General features: G+C 43.2%; 1 protein-coding gene across 2 annotated transcripts in view; it reads right to left on the bottom strand.

The window, feature by feature from the left end:
- Positions 1–6: 6 nt before the first annotated feature.
- Positions 7–19804, bottom strand: part of LOC124074013 (myosin-9-like) — a 31342-nt gene continuing 11544 nt past the window's right edge. The window contains exons 2-41 of one of the 2 annotated variants that reach the window (XM_046416629.1): positions 18738–19069; positions 17315–17471; positions 16441–16468; positions 16222–16315; positions 15523–15543; positions 14031–14123; positions 13878–13941; positions 13591–13689; positions 13299–13442; positions 13101–13196; positions 12617–12888; positions 12289–12462; positions 11969–12142; positions 11682–11796; positions 10313–10500; positions 9740–9861; positions 9577–9646; positions 9328–9488; positions 8881–8989; positions 8627–8758; positions 8249–8455; positions 8007–8144; positions 7771–7894; positions 7434–7605; positions 7079–7291; positions 6838–6982; positions 6551–6757; positions 6302–6406; positions 5481–5633; positions 5128–5376; positions 4784–4996; positions 4471–4683; positions 4035–4196; positions 3822–3950; positions 3642–3730; positions 3410–3533; positions 2983–3191; positions 2431–2539; positions 2133–2305; positions 7–1610 (exon numbers count right to left, since the gene is read on the bottom strand). In XM_046416629.1, the coding sequence (XP_046272585.1) occupies positions 1502–1610; positions 2133–2305; positions 2431–2539; positions 2983–3191; positions 3410–3533; positions 3642–3730; positions 3822–3950; positions 4035–4196; positions 4471–4683; positions 4784–4996; positions 5128–5376; positions 5481–5633; positions 6302–6406; positions 6551–6757; positions 6838–6982; positions 7079–7291; positions 7434–7605; positions 7771–7894; positions 8007–8144; positions 8249–8455; positions 8627–8758; positions 8881–8989; positions 9328–9488; positions 9577–9646; positions 9740–9861; positions 10313–10500; positions 11682–11796; positions 11969–12142; positions 12289–12462; positions 12617–12888; positions 13101–13196; positions 13299–13442; positions 13591–13689; positions 13878–13941; positions 14031–14123; positions 15523–15543; positions 16222–16315; positions 16441–16468; positions 17315–17471; positions 18738–19064 (5883 nt within the window). In that variant the 5' untranslated portion in view covers positions 19065–19069 and the 3' untranslated portion in view covers positions 7–1501. The remainder of the gene's footprint in view (positions 1611–2132; positions 2306–2430; positions 2540–2982; positions 3192–3409; positions 3534–3641; positions 3731–3821; positions 3951–4034; positions 4197–4470; positions 4684–4783; positions 4997–5127; positions 5377–5480; positions 5634–6301; positions 6407–6550; positions 6758–6837; positions 6983–7078; positions 7292–7433; positions 7606–7770; positions 7895–8006; positions 8145–8248; positions 8456–8626; positions 8759–8880; positions 8990–9327; positions 9489–9576; positions 9647–9739; positions 9862–10312; positions 10501–11681; positions 11797–11968; positions 12143–12288; positions 12463–12616; positions 12889–13100; positions 13197–13298; positions 13443–13590; positions 13690–13877; positions 13942–14030; positions 14124–15522; positions 15544–16221; positions 16316–16440; positions 16469–17314; positions 17472–18737; positions 19070–19804) is intronic. The other variant, XM_046416630.1, reaches the window with a different exon arrangement.

Genomic DNA, 19804 nt, shown 5'->3' with positions numbered 1-19804 from the left:
AACATGTAGCAGTTTAGAAAGCTTCTTTAATTGCAATAATACCAACATTTCACAACATGATTTCCACTCCAGAGGTGCAGACAGACAAATGATATAGAAAAATTGTTGGAGATGCAGCTTTTTTATTTGGATTTCCATTTTTAAGTGCACTGTGAGCTGTTATTATGAAGTAACAACACACTCCTCTCACTTCCCAGCAGTGTGAGCCAAAAGCCGCCAATGAGCACAGCCTGCGAGGGGTTAACATGATCCTGACAGAGAGCTTGCACATCAGCTCCATACCAGACCACATCTTAAAGCCCCATATTTATATGAAGTCTTAGCCAGATTATGGCATACAAAGGTTACAGTGATGAAATACATCCATTCCTCCTCAATCAGCCTTTGGATTGTAACAACCTTATATAGCGCTCCCTCAACAAGCTGTGCTCTGAGAATACAGTGTGTGCTCTGAGTAATAAGCAACCCCACCACCACATTTAAACTTTAACTTGAACATTAACAAAAACACTGATGGAGTAAAAATCAATGCATGTCCAGAAAAAGAGCCAACCACCCTGCCTAGGAGAATGCAGCTGTATTTAAGGCCTTAGTGTATGTTGGCAGTCTGTGCATTTGCTGAATGAGCATGTGCGAGGTTTTTGCAAAACGTCCAATGGTTCAATGAAACACACAAATACAGTGGTTTATCTTTATCTAGGTTTGTCTAGGCATAAGTGTTTTCTTCCATCTCAGTGCAAAATTAAGAAATTTCAGCACAGTCACAATCAAATGCTTTCACTTCATGTCAATCAGTGTCCAATTGTGTTGCTTGAAACCTGCCTCCACATGGAATGTGTGCATATCAAATTATTAAGCTCAAAAGCATAGTCACATGTACTAACTGCAGCTAAATTGATGGAATACATTTCAGCATATAAATCTTCATTATAAACTGAAGCGAGAGCGAGAGAATAATAAACATGAAGCACTTCCATTCTTAACCATTATAAAAACTTCTGCATACAATACAATTCTATAGACTGAGATATTACTTTGGTCCCCTTCCAGTAATCCGTCTTCATTTACCTAAATTTCTTGTTTTCTCTTTCTTCAATTAGAAAAATAGATCCTACATCAGGGCTATCAGAACTGGAATGTTTACTTATAAAAATATCATTTTATTTTTTTAGATTTTTCCCAGAGTGAAAAATGAAGTAAACCAAAAAAAATTGGCCCAAAAATAACATGTATTTGTCAGCATGGTGATTGTCCCAGTTTACTGACTACTGTATGTGTGAAAGTGTGTTCAGAATGCATAGATTGTCAGTGTTGGAGAGATCAGACTGTCGCAGGGACTAAACTTGGAGAAATCAGCTGAATCCCTGTCTCTACTTCCAAAAACATTCTCATGTTTGTGTTCCTCTCTGTTCTGTAGGTGCAGGAATGTGTGCTCATGTGTGAATTAGGGTCTGCCAATTTCTGATGCAGTTCTAAAGGAGTCAAGTGAAGCTCTGGTTCTTCATTCAGGCTTGGGCTCGGAGGTCTCGCTCTTGGGCTCACTCTCTTCGTCGCTTTCAATGCCAGTGCGGGGAACAGTGCGGCGGACGGTGAAGGGGAGATCGCCACGCCTAAAAAAAACCAAAACAAATAAATACAGCGATGATTTCCATCCATCCATCCATTTTCTATCCATCAGGGTCGGGGGGGAGCTGGAGCCTATCCCAGCTGACTACAGGCGAGAGGCGGGGTTCACCCTGGACTGGTCGCCAGTCAATCGCAGGGCCAACACACAAAGACAAACAACCACACACTCTCACACTCACACCTAGGGGCAATTTAGAGTAGCCACTTAAGTTAACGTGCATGTTTTTGGTATTGTGGGAGGAAGTCGGAGTACCCGGAGAAAACCCACACAGGCACAGGGAGAACATGCAAACTCCACATAAAAGGGCCCAGACCGGGATGCGAACCTGGAACCCTCTTGCTATGAGGCGACAGTGCTAACCACTGCACCACTGTGCTGCGCAGCGATGATTTCTGACTACATTTACATACAGCAGAACTGGTTGATATTTTAAATACTGCTCGACTATCTGTCAAAACCTGGACAGAAATTAGAGCTTTTGGGAATCTGCAGTCCCTCTTCATACCTGAGCTTGTTCTTGAGGGTAGTGACCTCACGGTTCATGGCGTCTGCCGACTCCGTGGCATCCTCCAGCTCCCTCTGCAGTTTCCTTCGGTTGGCGTTGGCCCTCTGAGCCTCTTCTTCTGCCTCCTCCAGCTGACGCTTCAGCTGCTTCATGCGAGAGTTCAACTTGTCAACCTGAAATTGGACACAGGAGAAGTTAGATGTATGCTGATCCTCATAATACATCTTGTATACTGCAGAGGAGCAGTGTGTGAATCACCAGGTTTCCAGGAATCACAAGGTGAAGGAAAACCTCTAACCTGGTCCTTGTACTGCTCCGTGTTGCGTCTCTCGTCATCCACCTGCAGGATGACTTCCTTTAGTTTCTTCTCTGTGCGTCTCACAAGCTTGGTGGCAGTCTGCCTCTCCCTGAGTCAACAGGAGAGAGCATTGGTGAGACTAAAAACATAATGTCACGCAGCTACTGTCACTTTCAGCGCAAAAGTTGTATCATCAAAATGTGCTTAAAGTATGGAAAGCAAAAGTCTTTGTAATTCAGGAAAATGGTCCCTGTTAGCGTTATATAATCCTAAGCCTCCAAGCTTTCCTGCTTGGACCCTGAAATACCTGCGTGCAGTTCTAGTAGTATTGGTGCATTAATGAAGAATATGCATTTTACTGTTATAGTTGGTTCAGGTTTAATCTAATAATGTGCTACAGTGCATTGTATATATATATATATATATATATATATATATATATATATACACACATATACACACATGTTTGTATGTATTTAAAAAAAAAAAAAAAAAAAAAAGGCAACCGAGTACGCAAATGTAAGCGGTGTAATATTCCTATCCTATCTTCACCTGGTCTCCATGTCCAGCTGTTCCTCCAGCTGAGCAATCTTCGCCTCCAGGGCAGCCATATTGGCCTTGTACTTGGACTTGACTGTCCCCTCCAGCTCCTGCAGCTTCAGCTTCAGCTCCTTGTTCTGACGCTCCAGCTGGGCACGAGCACCTTCCACACGCTGAGAGGTGCTGCGCTCTGCTGTCAGCTCCACATTCATCTGGTCAGTCTTTAACAAAGTAACAAAAAATACAAAATTCAAAGAAGTTTCACTATGACTCAATCATTTAAAATCAAACTATTTCTCTTCCTTTTTAAAAAGAAAAACTACAAATGACTAGCAATCAATATTTTTTTCTGGAATTAACCTTGATGAACTTCTCATGAAATCCTTTACTGATAAAACGTGACACTGTAACCAGCAGCTCTACGCTCGTGTCCACAGACCTGCAGCATTGCTTTCTTCAGCCGGTCGTTGGTCAGCTCAGTGTTGCACTGCTCCTCCTCCAGCTCTTCCTCCAGCTGGGCAATACGAGCCTCCAGCCGTCTCCTCTCTTCTGCGGCCTGAGCACTGAGAGATGAAGAAAAGCGGGAAGGAGGATACAGAATACAAAGTGGTCACTAACAGCTACACAGCTGACAGTTTAGCCATTTTGCTACAGTTTGAGAGACGTCTTACTTCTTGGCGGCCTGGTTGTTAATCTCATCCTGCAGTTCGTCTCTCTCCTGCTGGGCCTGCCTCTTTACTCGCTCTGCTGCTGCCAACTCCTGCACAGGGATGATTGAAGAGAACAATGAGTAGAAGTGTGAAACAAAGGGCAGGGCAATAGTAAAGAGTTGATGAGATGAGCAAGCTGACCTCCTGCATTTGGAGCATGTCAGCCTCCATGCCCTTCAGCTTCTTCTCAGTCTCCTTGCTCTGGGCGAGGATCTCCTCTCTGGACATGCGAGTGTCCTCCAGTTCCCGGATAAGCTCTTTCATCTGGGCCTGTGGGAACAAACTACATGATTAGTATTCAGACACGTAACACACATTTTTGATGGGCTGAAGATATTCCAACAAGTGACTCACTTGGAGTTTCTTCAGCTGCTTCAGGGCCTCGTCACGGTTTTTGTTGGCCATGTCAATGCCTGCCTCCAGCTCCTTCAGGTCCAGCTCCATCTTCTTGCGAGCGGCCACGGCTGCAGATCGCTGCTTCCTCTCATCCTCCAGCTCCATCTCCATCTCCCGCACCTGTACGATGCACATTTCGTTTCAGTCACGTCATATTACCCATAACCAAGATACTGCTCCTACATTACAGAAGCATCAATGTCCAAGCCCTTTGAAATTTATACATGAAAGTAGTTTCAATTAAATGTGGTCAAATATGATTCATCTTTCATTTCAGTTTTTGAAAAGCCCCACTGCGTAAGACATTTCCTGATTTCTCTCTGAATATGGGCATCAGTCTAGAACTAGTTTCCCCACAGGAAACAGTTAACATGTAGGAGATTTGTTTCTGTACCTGTTTGACCAGCGCTCTCTTCTTCTCCTCACCCATCTCATCACGCCCTGCCAGGTCTCTCTCATACTGAGCCTTCATGGCCTGCATGTTGACCTCCAGACGCAGCTTGGCATCTTCTGTGGCCTGCAGCTCATCCTCCAGCTCCTCCAGCTGAGTCTTCATCTCCTCCAGCTGCTGCTCCAGAGTACGCTTGGACTTCTCCAGCTCGTGAACCTGCAGGAATGGAGAGAAGGATTTGCGATGAGGACAACTGTGGGAGCAGGAACACCCAGGCACAAACACACCTCTGAAAAAATATATTGTTCAGGCTTACATTCTTTCCAACATCATCCTTAGAGGATACAAGGTCCTCCATTTCAGCCCGCAGCAGTTTGTTGTTGCGGTCCAGCTCCTCCTTGGCGTCCATCAGAGCATCCAGCTCACGAGTTAAAGCCAGTGCCCGGGTCTCCTTCTCACGAGCCTCAGCTTCAGCTCGGTCACGCTCCTCTGCATAGCGGGCAGAAATGTTCTTCTCTTCTGCCAGCATCTACAGAAAGTCAGGATGACAGTGTCAAACCTAAATCCTAACATTTCAAATTAACAAAATGAAAGACATATCAATTGCTTCTGTCTGTGATGCCTATCCATTTAACACATACAATAAATGCAATCTCTCACCTGGTCAAACTTCTTCTGCTTCTTCTCCAGGTTGGAGACAATTTGTCGGAGGTGGTCCTGGTCCACCAGCAGGTCATCCAACTCTTGCTGAAGACGTGTCTTGGTTTTGTCCAGCTTCTCAAAGGCAGCACATTTCTCCTCCAGACGCTGGTTTACTCCCTCCAGGTCCCTTTGAAGCCTCTTCTTCCCCTCCTCAGCGCTCTCCAGACAACCTGCATCCTGCTCAGCCTTCTTCTTAAACTCAGCAAGCTATGAGGAAAGAAGTGGTGTCACTTAAACATCAAAAATATCCCAGGTTAATAGCAGCAGACCAAATGGCAGTGTGAGAGACACGTTCATGTGTTTGCTCTTACCTGAGCCTGCACCATTTGAAGCTGCTTCTCTACATTTCTCTTGGCTTCTTCTTCTTCCTCCAGCTGTTCTCTCAGGTTGTTCTGTTCATCCTCCACCTGCCGCAGGCGTGTGCTCTGTGCCAGTTTCTGACGTGTCTCTTCCTGGAGGAGCTCCTGTTGTAAACACACACATGAAAAGTTGAATTACATGCAAGTAGACAATTAGCAGTAGCATTTTATATTGTCAAAAATAGATGTGATTTTTTGAATTACCGACAAGGTTGTTGAATCTTTTTATAGAAAAGACGAAAATTGTCTAATTGGTTTTATTACGCCCCATAAAACAATTTCCTCAGTAAGAGCATTAAAAAACTGCCTGAGATACTGTCACAGCATTGACAAGAATCAAATTAAAGTGAATTAATCCCTCACCTCCGCCTGTCACTACACCACAAATGGCTTCACAGAAATTTACAAGATTAAACCAGCTAAAAGACATTTTAGGAGGATATGTCCCTGCTTTTTAGGCTACAGTCCTATATGAAAAATGAGTTATGTTTTGTTTTAAGTGTCCTTGAAGAACTGCAGGTCAGGGATGCATACTCTGACCAACAGACTCAAGGATGCACAACTATAGTTTCATTGGCTTTGTAGATTATCAGTTTACATATTATCAACAAGTGCTCGGATAGTACCCTGGGAATTTGGGTATTTGAAATGAAAGTCATGCAGTTGTTTACAGCACTAATGCAACTAGAAACAGGTAAGAAAAAAAAAAAAACAGACAAAATTAGGGGACATAAATTAAGAACTACTCACTAACACCTAGTATGTCTGCGTACCTGAACATCCTGCAGCTGGGACTCCACAGCAGAGTAGTCTTTTGCTACCTTAATGGATTTGCCCTCCACATCACTCAGCAGGCAGTTTACATTATCCAGTTCAGCCTGTGGACAGTAGGACAACAAAATGAACACATTGTCTGCTTAGCAATGTTATCACCTCGATGACATCACATAAAAGGTCATGTTTTACTGTTCACAGATGTAAATAGTTTTTATTTTGCAATTAGTCCTTTCGAAGAGATGTACCTGCACTTTTGCCAGTTTCTCGGCCAGCTCCACCCTCTGGCGCTCGCTCTCCGAATGTTTGAGCTGCAGCTCCTGGACCTGGGCTTCAGCCTTTTTCCTGCGGTGCTCAGAGTCTCCCTTACCCTGCATCAGCGTCTGCACCTCAATGGACAGCTCATTCCTCTCAGACTCTAGAGCCTGCTTGGCCTTCTCTATGGACACTTTGTTCTACACGAAAGGACAACCATTAATGGTTTCTGTAGTGAAAAAACAAATGTGCATTATGGAGAAATCAAATAGTTAATTACTCTCTTAGCCTGTTCCAGCTGCTCATTGAGCTCGTCAAAGGCCTGGCCATGTTTCTGTCTCATCTCAGCCAGCTGCTGTTCGTGAACTCTGGCCTCTTCGTCCAGAGTCTTCTTAAGGTGTGCCACCTCCGTCTCGCGCTTGGTCCTGAGCAGGGAGATCAGAGGTTAATCTGCCTGTGTCAAGACTCAAAATAATGTCATGTAACACAATTGGTTGTTGCCATAGATCAGTTATTTCTACCTGAGTTCTTGCTGAGCAGCAGTAGAGTCCAGAGTGTCCTCTAGCTCAGTTTTGAGAGCCTCCAGCTCTTCTCCCAGGTCCCTGCGGTGTTTCTCTGCCTTGGCACGGGCCTGTCTCTCCAGCTCCAAATCCTCCTGCAGTTCAGAAAGCTGAGCCTCCATCTCACGGATCTTTTTCTGGGCCAGGTTCTTCTGCGCTGCCTCCTCCTCGATTCTTAAGCAGGTTAGCAAAAATCAGTAAATGAAATAGGGCGTTCTTCCTTCCATCATGCATTTGATTTAAACTATCTACAATACTACTCCTGATTAACAGACCGAGGACAGGGTAACAATGGCAAATAATGACTCATTCAGACCTGGCCAGTGCTGCCTGAAGCTCTTCCTCCTTCTTAGCTAGTTGTGCACGGAGCTCAGCAATCTGGGCCTGGAGCTCAGCAATCTGGTCGTGTATCTCAGTGAAGTCGCCCTCCAGCTTGCGCCGGTTCTTTTCCAGCTCCTGGCGCTGCTTTTCCTCCCTACGCAGACGGTCTGACAGAAAGGAAATAAAAAGACACAAAAAACACGAGATTATTGCGAGGAAAAAATATGTTCAAAGTTGGAAACTGTGATAACACCTTGTCCTGCTTAGAACCAGTGGCATCTGTGGTGACATCATCTAAGTAACTGTGTCCCTCCATCGTGTTCTCTTCCTACCCTCCAGGTCTGTGATCATGGCCTCATGTTTGGTCTTGAGTTTCTGCAGGCTCTTGGATTTCTCCTCCTCTTCTGCCAGGTTGGTAGTGAACTCAGAGATCCTCTCCTCCAACAACTTCTTCTCCTGTTTTCACAAACAGGGTAGACGGTACGAAAAAGACGTCATCTCTACTGTAACGGACTAGTCACAATGTCAATCCCAGCGGTAATAGCTTTTAGTTATAGTTCATCCTAACCTTGTTCAGTTTGTTGTTCTGGTCATCTAGAACCATAACATCCTCTTCTATCTTCTTCATCTTGGCCTCTAAGGTAACCTTCTCTAGCTGGAGCTTCTGTCTGGCTGCCTCCTCCTCATCCAGCTGCTGCTCCAAGTCCTGTGTGCAGATAAATGTTAGGATTGGTAAGGCTAATCAGTGTTTACGGTGCAAACTTATTTAAAATAGTGTTTGTACACAGTGAGCAAATCTTTCCTACTTACTCCAATATTTTGCTGCATTTTCTTTTTCTCTGTCATGAGTTGAGAAGCACGCTCTTCCTCCTCCTCCACACGGGCCTCCAGGTCATGTAGGATCTCCTCCAGCTCCTGCTTCTTGGCAGCCAGACGGGCTCTCATCTCCTCTGCCTCAGCACAGAGTTCTGTTTCAGCCTGAAGCTGCTCCTGCAGGGCCATCTTCTCTGCACACAGCTGCAAGCAGAGCAAAAAGATGGCTTTAATATCTTGCACAGTTAATTTGAATCAAACATGCAGCAACCTCCATCATCCAAAAATTTATTTGATATGGACAGACAAGATGCCAATTTCTTGACATAGAACAGAAAATGAAATTAACTGAGATCGTGGTTTTTCAAAGTTTACCTGCTGTTGTTTGTCCTCCATATCCCGAAGCTGCTGCTCAGCATACAAATGCTTCTCCTTCACCTTATTCAACTCTTCATCCTTGGCCAGCATCTCCTCCTCCTGCCTGCTGACTTGCAGCAGAGGCTTAACCTGAGGACAAAGTGGTGGAAATAAGGGAAGTTAGAAAAAAAAAAAGGAGAGGCATGGGCATGAGCGTGAAAAGCACAGTAACCAAAATGTTGGCAAAGATGTTGTCAGGGACTGTGGTTCACCTTGGTGAAGAGTCTCCACCACTGCCAGTTCCTGAGTTTAAGATAAGCGGCACAGTTCCTCTGGATCACCTTCATGGCAGTCAGCTGCTGCTGTCTCTTGGCAAAAGCCCTACAAAGCAATATTAGACAGACTCAGACAATCACACTTCATATTACCATACAGTTCAGTGCAACACATGTAACGACTAAGCATTAATCTTATGCTGTACATCAATAAACAAGTAATTCCCTTTGACTTTTGTGATATTTTTCTAAATTGTATATTAGGAGTTCCACAGGGCCAATTTCTTAGAACAAAACTGGTTAAGATAAAGGCTGCGATACAACAAAGGTCTTGTTTAAGTGAAAGTGTAAGCTCAAATAATGCTCTGGTATACAGTATACTGTCAGTAGCCGTAACAGGAACAGACAACAGAGTCACAGAAAATGGTGATCGTCTCTTCTTACTTGCGGGCCACGTAGCCTCTGCACCAGGCCTGGAAACTGATGATGATGTCTGTGATCTTCATGTCCCTCTCCTCCTCCAGGTGAGCGAGGACTCCTGCTCTGAAGAACACTTTACTCTGGCCGATCCGGTACAGGTTGGGATCCAACTCCAGGCTTTTGATCTAAAAGCACAGGAAACACACTGATCAATCACATTTAGGAGGGACTAGCTATTGTGCAGCTTAGCCAGAATTCTGTAGACCCTCTTACCATGAGCACACAGGCCTGTTTTCCATCCATGAAGCCCTTGGGGATGGCATTGGGAGTGAGGATTTCGTATCTTAAAGAGAGGCAGATCACAAGATTTTATTTTATTTTTTTACACATACCTGCCAGAAAACAAGACACACTGGGAACAGTATTACTCTGATACCTTTGTCTGAACTCTTGGAAAACAATGCGGTTGGGGAAGCCCTGTCTGCAGATACGAATGCCCTCCAGCACACCATTGCATCTCAGCTGGTCCAGAACCAGGTGGGGGTCCAGTTTACCAGCCTGAGAAAGGGGATCATTTGCTGATCAGCAGTGCAGCAAAACAGACCAACAGCTCCATTGTGCACAGTGGCTTTGAGCACTTTTACACTAACAACTATCGAACCAGAGGAGCTTACCTCAAGAACTAAAAGTTCCTTTTGCACATTATTGTATGGGTTTCAACCACATCCAAGGACTTGTTTCACATGGGAAAAGACAGAGTGGCTCTGCTGTTCTATGTATTTATTGTTGCGTGACTTAATGAATGTAAAGGAGAAACATAGATGTAGATTTCAACTCCTGCAGAAGGGACTTTTATTCTCTTTACACTTGAACTATCAGACAGGAACTACATTTAACCCCTAGTTCCTTCAGTCCAAACCCAGATCTAGTTTCTCAGTTCCTCAAAAGTATCTTGGTTCCCTGGGAAAGTTCCTGTGGTAGAAACACACTCAAAGAATTTCTCCAATACCTTTTTCTCATGGTTGGGGATGATGCAGCGAACAAAGTTGGGGTTTGTGTTCCTCAAAGTGGCCATCAGTTTGGACAGCTGCTCCTTGTACAGCTGGCCCACAGTGCGGAACATGCCCTTGCGGGTCTTAAAGGCACCGGGCATCTCAGACATGCCAGACACCTTATCCAGACCCACAATGCGGTCCACTGAAAGAGGAGACAATGGAGAGAAAAAGAGGGAAGACAGATGTCAGGTGTTAAGAAGCCAATAGGTTTCAACTTTATAATTTGAATTATTCAAACCAGGCAAACGAAAAACCAAACGCATGTCACAAGGAAGAATGAATATGACCATTGTCTCTCCACTTCCTCTGGGTGAAGACAGACCAGGAGAGAGTAGAGGCAGTTCAAATTACCAGGACCAGTGAAAGACCACACAAATACCACGTGAATGCGGAAAGAAACAGGAATCAAGAGTAGGATGACAGAGTGGAGTCACAAAAAGCCAGTGAAGCGTGGAGAGATTACACACCATAACAAACAAAAAAATAAAAATACAATAAAATTCAGTGCAGTGAGTGGAAGGGGGCTGGTCAACATTGCCAGTTTGCAGTTGTCCGAGTGGAAACTATGTGTGATGGTTCAATTAAATATTTGTGGGTGTCTGGAAGGTGACAAACATTGGCAGTTGCAGTGGGCATGTATTTCTGTGGTGATATAAAAATAAATAAATAAATAAAACAAACCAAACCCATGCAGTATATACCAATTTCTGCAGTACCCATGACCAACACCAGGGGTCCCCAAACAACACTATTACACAGAGGGAGAAAAGGAGAGTTCAATGGCAGAGTATAAAGTGGTAAGATGACCAGAAGATTTTATTACTGTATACGCAGCTGGTTGAAGATAGAGATCAGTAACAAAGCCTTAATCTTTGGAAAGGCTCAACCCAAAACACAAGTTTGAACATTTAGGAGAAACGGATGGACAGCAGAAAGGATTCACGGTGGAAATAAGCCTGTTTAAACAGGGAGCAGGAGTGAAAGGGAAAGACTAAATGAAGAAAAAGAAGCCCAGTCACCTGAGTCAGAGTGTAGAATAGGAAAACGCTGATAAAAATAGGCTCTCTGACAATTCTGCACCTCTGAGACCCAGTACAAAAGAAAATGACAGACAACAATAGGGCCATACAGAGGAAGAAATGGATGAGAACAACAAGTGGGATTTGAGAAGGTAAAAACAAAGGTCCACACACCAGACAGTAAAAGAGAAAGAAAGCACTATGAAATGCAAAACAGGAGAGTCGACATGAAATATATTCTCACATCAAGCATCTCACCAGAGAAGCAGCGATTCCTGGGTTAACAATATCTGCCTCAACTCACCATCCTTCCAGAGCTCAGAGACAAACTTGTCTGTGGACTGGTTGAGCAGTGTAGCCACGTTGTCATTCAAGGGGTCCATGTTCTTCATCAGCCACTCATCTGCCTTGTAGTCCACCTGACGAGTAACATTAGGTAGGAATTGTTAAGTTACTCTCTTAGACTAGCATACCTTTGGGGCATTATTATAAAATTGAGAACCAGACAAATACCTTTCTAAAACAGATACAATTTTATAAGAAACTACACCTAAAAATGCCTAAGGATAACAGTGACCTCTGCATATTTACCTTGCCAGCATAATGGATGATACAAAAGTCTGCCTCATCCTTTAGTTTTTTGGGCTTGAAGAACTTGGGGTGTGTGCCCTGCTCCTGGAGAACCTTCTCCACAAAGCTCTTGTCTGTGGCTTTTGGGAACCAGCACTCCTCATCCAGCAGAGCGAGGATACCGGGGGGACTGGCCTGCACACAGAAGGGAAGAGTATGGCATGAAATTGAAAGGCCCTTAAGTAGTGGAATAACATGTTCAAGTACAAAAATAGCAATAACAGATAGGAAATACTATAGGAAATGAAACTTTAACAAATGAGTAAGATTTTCAAACTCACAGGTTTCTCAATGAGGTCGATGCAGGGCTGCAGGTCCAAGCCGAAGTCGATGAAGCTCCACTCGATGCCCTCCCTCTGGTACTCTTCCTGCTCCAGGATGAACATGGTGTGGTTGAAGAGCTGCTGCAGTTTCTCATTGGTGTAGTTGATACACAGCTGCTCAAATGAGTTCAGCTAGGGGATACAAGAGACAAATTTTAACACTGCTGATCAACAGCACAAATAAAAACATGGATAAGACTTTGTAGGGTTCAATACACACTTACATGTACAGGTCGATTATATTACTACATTGTCAAATTACATACAGTGTGCCTCACTCATTTACCTCAAAGATCTCAAAGCCAGCGATATCCAGGATGCCGATGAAGGAGGCTCCCTGTCTCTTGGTCTTGTCCAGAGCCTTATTGATCCTCATGACGAGCCAGCGGAACATCCTCTCATATGTGGCCTTGGCCAGGGCCTCCACAGCAAACTCTGCTTGCTCCTGGGTCTGGGCCTTCTGAACATAGTCTCTGCCCACCTTGATCCTGGGTGACAGGATGGCCCTGGTGAAGTCTGTAACGTTCATGCCCATAAGGTGGCTCACCTTCTGGGCCGCTGCAGCAACGGAGACAGGAGGAAGAAAGTGAGCAGTATAGTAATGGTGGCATTGACAATGAAAGGGAGGATAAGACAGAAAATGCTAGACTTAAAATATAATTGCAGGATCAACAGCTACTTGTGAAGGGTCTCCGCAATACTGACTATTGTGCAAAATGGTTATTATGCAGCAGGACATCGCCAATGTTCATGTTAAAAATCTGATTTACCGGTGTTGTCAGGCATGGAGGCCTGATCTGTGTGGCGCTCCTTTTTGAAGTTCATGTTGCCAAGCTGCAGCACAGAGGCCACCACCTTCAACATGCCTGGATAAAAAGAACAAAAGAACATAAATATGGTTATATAGCACAGACACTTAAGAAGAAAAGACAGAAAGGACTTTTAATGTAATTTTCCATCTAAATTACCTATCTGCTCATCCTCCGGGATACCCATGATTTTCATGGCCTCCATTGTCTCTGTAAACAGGTCTTTGTCCTGCTGACCAGGAATTGTAACGTTCCCATTGGAAAGGAAGCGATAGTTGTTGTAATTTTCAAGGAGGAGTTCATCTGAGAGGAAAGAATAGATGGAGTGAGTTAAACACTGATCTTTACAGGAAGTCTGCAAGACTAAAATATATAGGGTCATTAGTACTCTGCAAATCTTTAAGAAATCCTCACTCTGTTTTTAAACAGAGTTGAGTAATGTGTTGCTTACTGCGCAGTTTATCTCCAGCCCCTGTGAGCAAGTAGTAGAAGACATGAAAGGTCCTCTCCTCTTTGGCCTGCCGAATGGCACGGGACTTTTCCAACAGGTCTACAAGTCAGTGTCAAGGGCAACTTTTCTGATATGACCATGACATTTTCAAATAAGTTTGTCTATCATAGTGCAACACTGACAAAATTCCACAAAGATAAAAAAAAAAGAAAAAAAAAAAGAAAAAATTAAATATGAGACCAAGATGTCTTCAAATCAAAAGAGAAAAATGACTGCACCAAGGATACAAGTTTCAATATTGGCACCAACGATGTAACCATTGACATCAAAGTTGATTCTGATGAATTTTCCCTAGAGGAGGAAAACAAAATTTAAGAAATTTATTTGGAAAAGTCAGTCAAGAACAAGTCTGGATCCCAGGATGTAGGACTCAGTCTTACAAATCGTGAAGAGTTGTCGTTTTTGACTGTCTTGGCATTTCCAAAGGCTTCTAGGATGGGGTTAGCCTGCAGCAGCTGCTTCTCCAGCTCCCCCTGGTGGAAACAAAGAGCAAGGCAAAATATAAAGCACACTTTTCCATTTGCTCATCAATGCCACTATGAAGTCAGGGTCATTGTCAGCAATGGATACAGATCTAACGAGACCCCAATCACTGAAATGAGTAATCCAGTGTGAGGGATCGTGAGAACTTCAAGATCATCTGCTATTCGTTTACTTCACTGTGAGAAACTGATTAGTTTGCTTCTTTTCAAATAAACATGCTGATATAGTCATATGAGTTAACATACCCAAGATGTACTTACGTCTGAGGAGAAGGGAGACATGAAGTGCACAAAACATTTAAACAAAACGTGAAAAAAGGAAGGATACCATACACACACAGCAGCAACACACAAATAACACCCAAGCATTTTCTTCACACATAGTGTCATGTTAGTGCCCAAATCTGCACACACCCAAAGAACCAAGTAACCCATCACCTGTTACCCTGAGCAGAATAATCCAGTAAATCCAGTCATTTCAGTTTCAACTTAACTTTAAACTTCTCCCTTCAATCTATGCTGGCCTTCAGTAAAATTTCTGCACCTATACAGTATACACCATGGATTACAAAATTAAAATCATGGAACGACATCACCTAAAACCTAAAAGCTACCACTGGACTGTTTTTAGATTAAAGAGGGCTGAAGAATTCAAAGATAATGATTCAATAATATTCTTCTAGACAAATGTTTGTCTGTGATTCATGATTTCTGAGTGACAGTGCAAGACACCGACTGATGGCTCCTGGCTGTCAAATTCATTTTCACTATCCAGAAAATGTGACTCTGGTGTACTGTTTGTTCACTAAACCTGTTACTAAAAAAAAACTGAGTAATTAATCACTAATGTGTTACAGAAACAGGCCATCACACAACATCAATGCTAAATTAGATCTCGGTGTGTATGGAGTGTAGTGAATATGCAGTTTTATATGCAGTTGTATATTATGATCAATCTCACCACCTAGGGATTTTTAAATGAAAAGAAAAAAAGCGCAGTCAAACTTTGGACTCAGGTGCACATACAGAGTAGCGATACAAATTGTGAAAAATTCAGCCAGACAAATATATCTATTCACACATGTATCAGATGAAACATTGCCAAACATTGTCTTTCTTCAGCAAAGACCCCTCCCACTTATCCTACTATTGTCTGGTTGAATTTTTCACAGGAACACATACGGCTGCCACTGATCTGCAAACAAACTTCCTCCCTACTTCCTATTGGTTGGCAAGACATGTCACCTCTGCCCTTAATACAAAGTGACTCCCACAACAGTGTGCTCCAGCGAGGGGGAAAGGAGGTAGGATGACAAGGGGGTGGAATAAGAAGGTGATGACAGAAGCAGGTGGGGGAGGAAGAGTGAATGGAGGGAGAGAGTTAACTCACATGTGACAGGAACGAGCTGTTCTGTTGATGGGAAGAGAGAAATACAACAACCTCAAAAAATGATAGATGTGGTTTTCATTAAATCCCACTGTGTCACATCTATCATAAAGCTGACAGGCCAGATAACAGCAGTCCAGGTTTTGCAGTCTAACGTAACCCCCGATAGCTACATGGTAGACAGAGTTTTATTTCTGAGGAGAAGATTGAGCAAAATCAGCAAAAATTAATGTATCACAGATGAAATAAGGCCTAAAATAAATATGTCACAGCACCAGGAGCCCATAAATCAGCATTACTGTTTTTCTGTGCCTGCAGGGCAGTTAACTTGACTGCCACCTCTTCTCCTTCAATGGCAGCTGTACTACAGAAGAACTGGTTTATTGTAGAAAATAAGCGGTTTGAATACAACAATGTGATGATGGATTAACAATCGTGAACATTATCGAGTTCACATACCCACTGACTGATGCGCATCACAGTGACAATGGAAAAGTGGTTGATGAAGTGTGTGAAAAGGAACAGGGAAATGTCACTCTTGTAAGATGAAAGCATTGGAAGACTTAAGGATAAAGTCTCACTGGAAAGTGAATGAACTAACAGTAAGGAGTGAAATGATGAAGATAAAAGGCCGGTTTTGGAAGATGTGAAAGCATAATGGGAGGAATGTTTGAAGATGAACTGTGGACTGAGAGGACTGACCTGATCTTTCTTGGTCTTGTGAGAGGAGGCCACGTGAGCCAGATACTGGATCACCTTCTTGGTGTTCTCTGTTTTACCAGCACCAGACTCTCCTCTGCGAGACAAACATTGAAAAGATTGGTATTAAACCAAAGAAAGACAACCAAGAGTTGATAATACAATACAAATGCCATTAATTGCTACTCCAATGTAATGTATGTGAATGAATTTGTAACTTACGTGCAAAGGATGGACTGGTCTTCACGATCTGCAGAAAAGATGTACAAATGGTGATTATGGAACTTCTGCAGAACAACAAAGCTGCATATTCTCAGTGAGCATATGTTATCACGACAAAGCATACAGGAAGTACAGTGGCCACAGACAGGAAATCAATATCCGGCTTCCTGTGATTGGAGAGGTGCTGCTGGGTTGCTGACTAACTGGCTAATTACCCTTCGCCTTGCACAATGTGATCTGAACACTGTGCTCGGCCCAAAAATGGAGAGCACCAATGGCAGAGAGGGGAGTTGTTTGGGTGGTGTGCATGACAGACAGCACAGTTCAGCACCTCAGGAAATTGGGCCTATAACATTTCCAAGCTAAGAGCACATACAGAAAGTGGACTAAAGAAATATTACAACACAATACCTCTACAGGAAATACCAATTAGGTGTCTGTAATATTCACAAAGTGGAAATGCGCTATCAACATAAAAGGAGCTCTGAGCAGGATGTGCTTCTCATAAAACTTCAATCTCAGAGCATCTTGGTAGCCAAATCGTTACAGTAACCCAACTTGGTTTTCAATTTCAAAGGCTTTAACTCTCTATATAAGCTACTTTCATGCACCCAATGTATATTTATATAGAGAGGGTAGTGCTATAAATAAACTGCCAGTTTGCAATTTATGCATACAACCTAGTCTCTACAGCACTCCTTTGACAATTCAATCTCAAAGGGACTACGATAAACTCTGGCAAAAGGTTTTAGTAAAAAAAAAAAGTCACATAAGCCAGCAGACTGTAAATTTCACTTATTATTTATTTACTCATTATTTCTTTTTAATGTTATCATGCAATACTCATTCTAACAGTTTTAGGCCACAAACCTACCCTGCATCATGCTTCTGTAAGATGTGTCAGTAATGGCGTAGATGTGAGGTGGCATTTCATGCCTCTTCTTGCCCTTGTACATGTCAACAATCTCCTCTGAGTAGATGGGCAGGTTCTTGTAGGGGTTAATCACGACACAGAAGAGACCGGAGTATGTCTGCAGGATGGAAAGAGGTGGAATTTAAAAACAACTTGGCCATGAACACAGAAGTAGAAGAATTGACGACACCAGAGGAAGAGAAGGATTTTGTCTTAAATGGGATAGATAAAATTATTTAGATCATATCCATATATTGGACATGTAAAAATACAATGGAGGTTTCCCATCCCCCATCAACACTGAACTGAAGGTTTCACTTGAACTCTGATTTGTTATCACCTTACATTATGTAATCTCAACCCCACCCTATGCAGGTTTAAACTGATGATTGACCTTACCATTGCAGAACTACAGATACTTGACAGACTGGCTGACTCATATCTCAGATCTAGTTTGCTGAAATAACTTTTTTGCTTGGAGGACAACATTAAAACCCTCCTCTATTCATTTCTATAAACTCCACTAAATCATTTCTTTTGCATATCTAGATGTGTTTCTCCTCCTTTCATACTGATTTTTTTTCCTCTGGGCTGCATTCCTGTACTGTCCTCCCTACATCTCTGTATTGGGCACATCTCCCACAGTTGTACACCAGCTCTCTCTTGAGAGATGATCAACCTAACAACTAAAGAGCCTGGAGGCACTCTAACCAACCGTAGCTTGGATCTCTGGAGGGAGGGCTTTGACTGTGTTGATGTGACCGGGTCACACCCAGAGTCAAAGAGACCAAATCACTCCCAGCTGAGCACATGGGGATAAATAACATAAATTATGGCAGCAATAATAGCAGTTAAAACATGATTTACATTCCATGTCCATCTCTGCAAAAACTGGATGCTGGAGGCCCTCCTTCCCATCCCTAACGCTTTCTAAACTCTGGACTGCATTGTTCCCTGCAGCTTCCTGTTTACAACATAACTCCAAACACGGAGAGAGGGGAGAGAGCAAAGACCAAGAGCAAGACCGGAGAGACAAAGGGGAAAAGAGTGCACGGGAGGATAGCCTGCATTCCATGAGTACATGGGAGTATGTTCATAGATTGCATGCTTTCTTTGCAGTGACAATTTGCACACAATAGGTTGTCTTGAACAATGGGGCTTAATGAGATAATTAGGAGGTTGGACAGGGAGATAAATTGGTTTGGAGACTAGCCATGGCATATTGTTTTCTATAAGCCAGTGGGGATTTCATAACAATTAAAAAGGAAAATGCTATGAACTGCAGCAATGGGACCAAGTTATCCTGATAACTGGTTGGTGGACAAGCACATAAAAAAATAGTAGCAATACAATGCTACAGTGTCCATGACTGCATAATACTCACATATATGAGACCAGAGTAATATCTCTCCTTCAGGTTGTGCAGCACAGAAGCCTCGTTCAGGCAGGTGAGCTCGGCCATGTCCTCAACCTTGCTGAATTTGGGAGGGTTCATCTTCTGGATGTCATCCTTGTTCACCCTGATCTTCTTCCCGGAGTCTGCCAGCTCGACCACACATTCGTCTCCACGTTCCTCCTTCACCGAGCCGGCCTCGAAGCCAAGGCGCTCTGAGGGTACCCATACCAGCTTCTTGGTGGCCCAGTCAGCCTGTGCCAGTGGATTGTTGACCAGATTGCGATCCACGTACAGGAATTTGTCTGCGGCGGACATGGTGGCTGTGGATGAGAGAGAGTGTTTATGATTAGTGCTGGGACAGAATTCAAACACGAAAAACTATAAATAGACTAAGTCTGATTATCGTTTAAATATGCCTTTTTCATCACTACATTAAAACCATTTATTTTTATAAAAAAAATAAATAAATAAAACTACACATTTTTATAATATACAGTAGAAAAAAAGGCATGGTGACAAAAAGGTTTTGTTTAGAGGACCAGACCTTTGCTACCATGCTTTCCTCACATGCAATCTCTGTGGAATGCAAAGGTCACTACTGATGAGATGTACAACAGGAAGAGACTGCTCCAGTTCGGCCAGAGCAACATAAAACACAAGCATGTCAAACAAGGCTCCGTGTTACTTCTTGGCCAACTGCTGCGAATACTTAAATCAAATTTCCAGCTGCTGGACCATCTGGGTGAAAGAAACATTTGCCCAAGATCACAGAGATTTAAGTTTATCTCAAAACAAAGGTGAGTTTGCCTGACGGGTCCAAACACAACTATCTTTTTGTTGGTGGGAAGGCCTGTGAGTGAGCATGTCTTTGTTGCAGTTCCTAATATTTGGCAAGACCTGTTCAGAGGGGGAAGGAGGGGGGTTGACTGTGGGTGATCTTGGACAGATAGTGTAAATCTCTGCATGACGTATGGTCCTTATCAACCAGAATGCAGTAACTAAATCAGGAAACAAAAGTCCCTTCTGTGCATTTTAGGGTTCATCTGATGCAGAAA

This window comes from Scatophagus argus, chromosome 16 (assembly GCF_020382885.2).
Source record: "Scatophagus argus isolate fScaArg1 chromosome 16, fScaArg1.pri, whole genome shotgun sequence".
Classification (NCBI taxonomy): domain Eukaryota; kingdom Metazoa; phylum Chordata; class Actinopteri; family Scatophagidae; genus Scatophagus; species Scatophagus argus.
The sequence above is the reverse complement of the archived record's forward strand: the minus strand, read 5'-3'. Positions and strand labels throughout refer to the sequence as shown.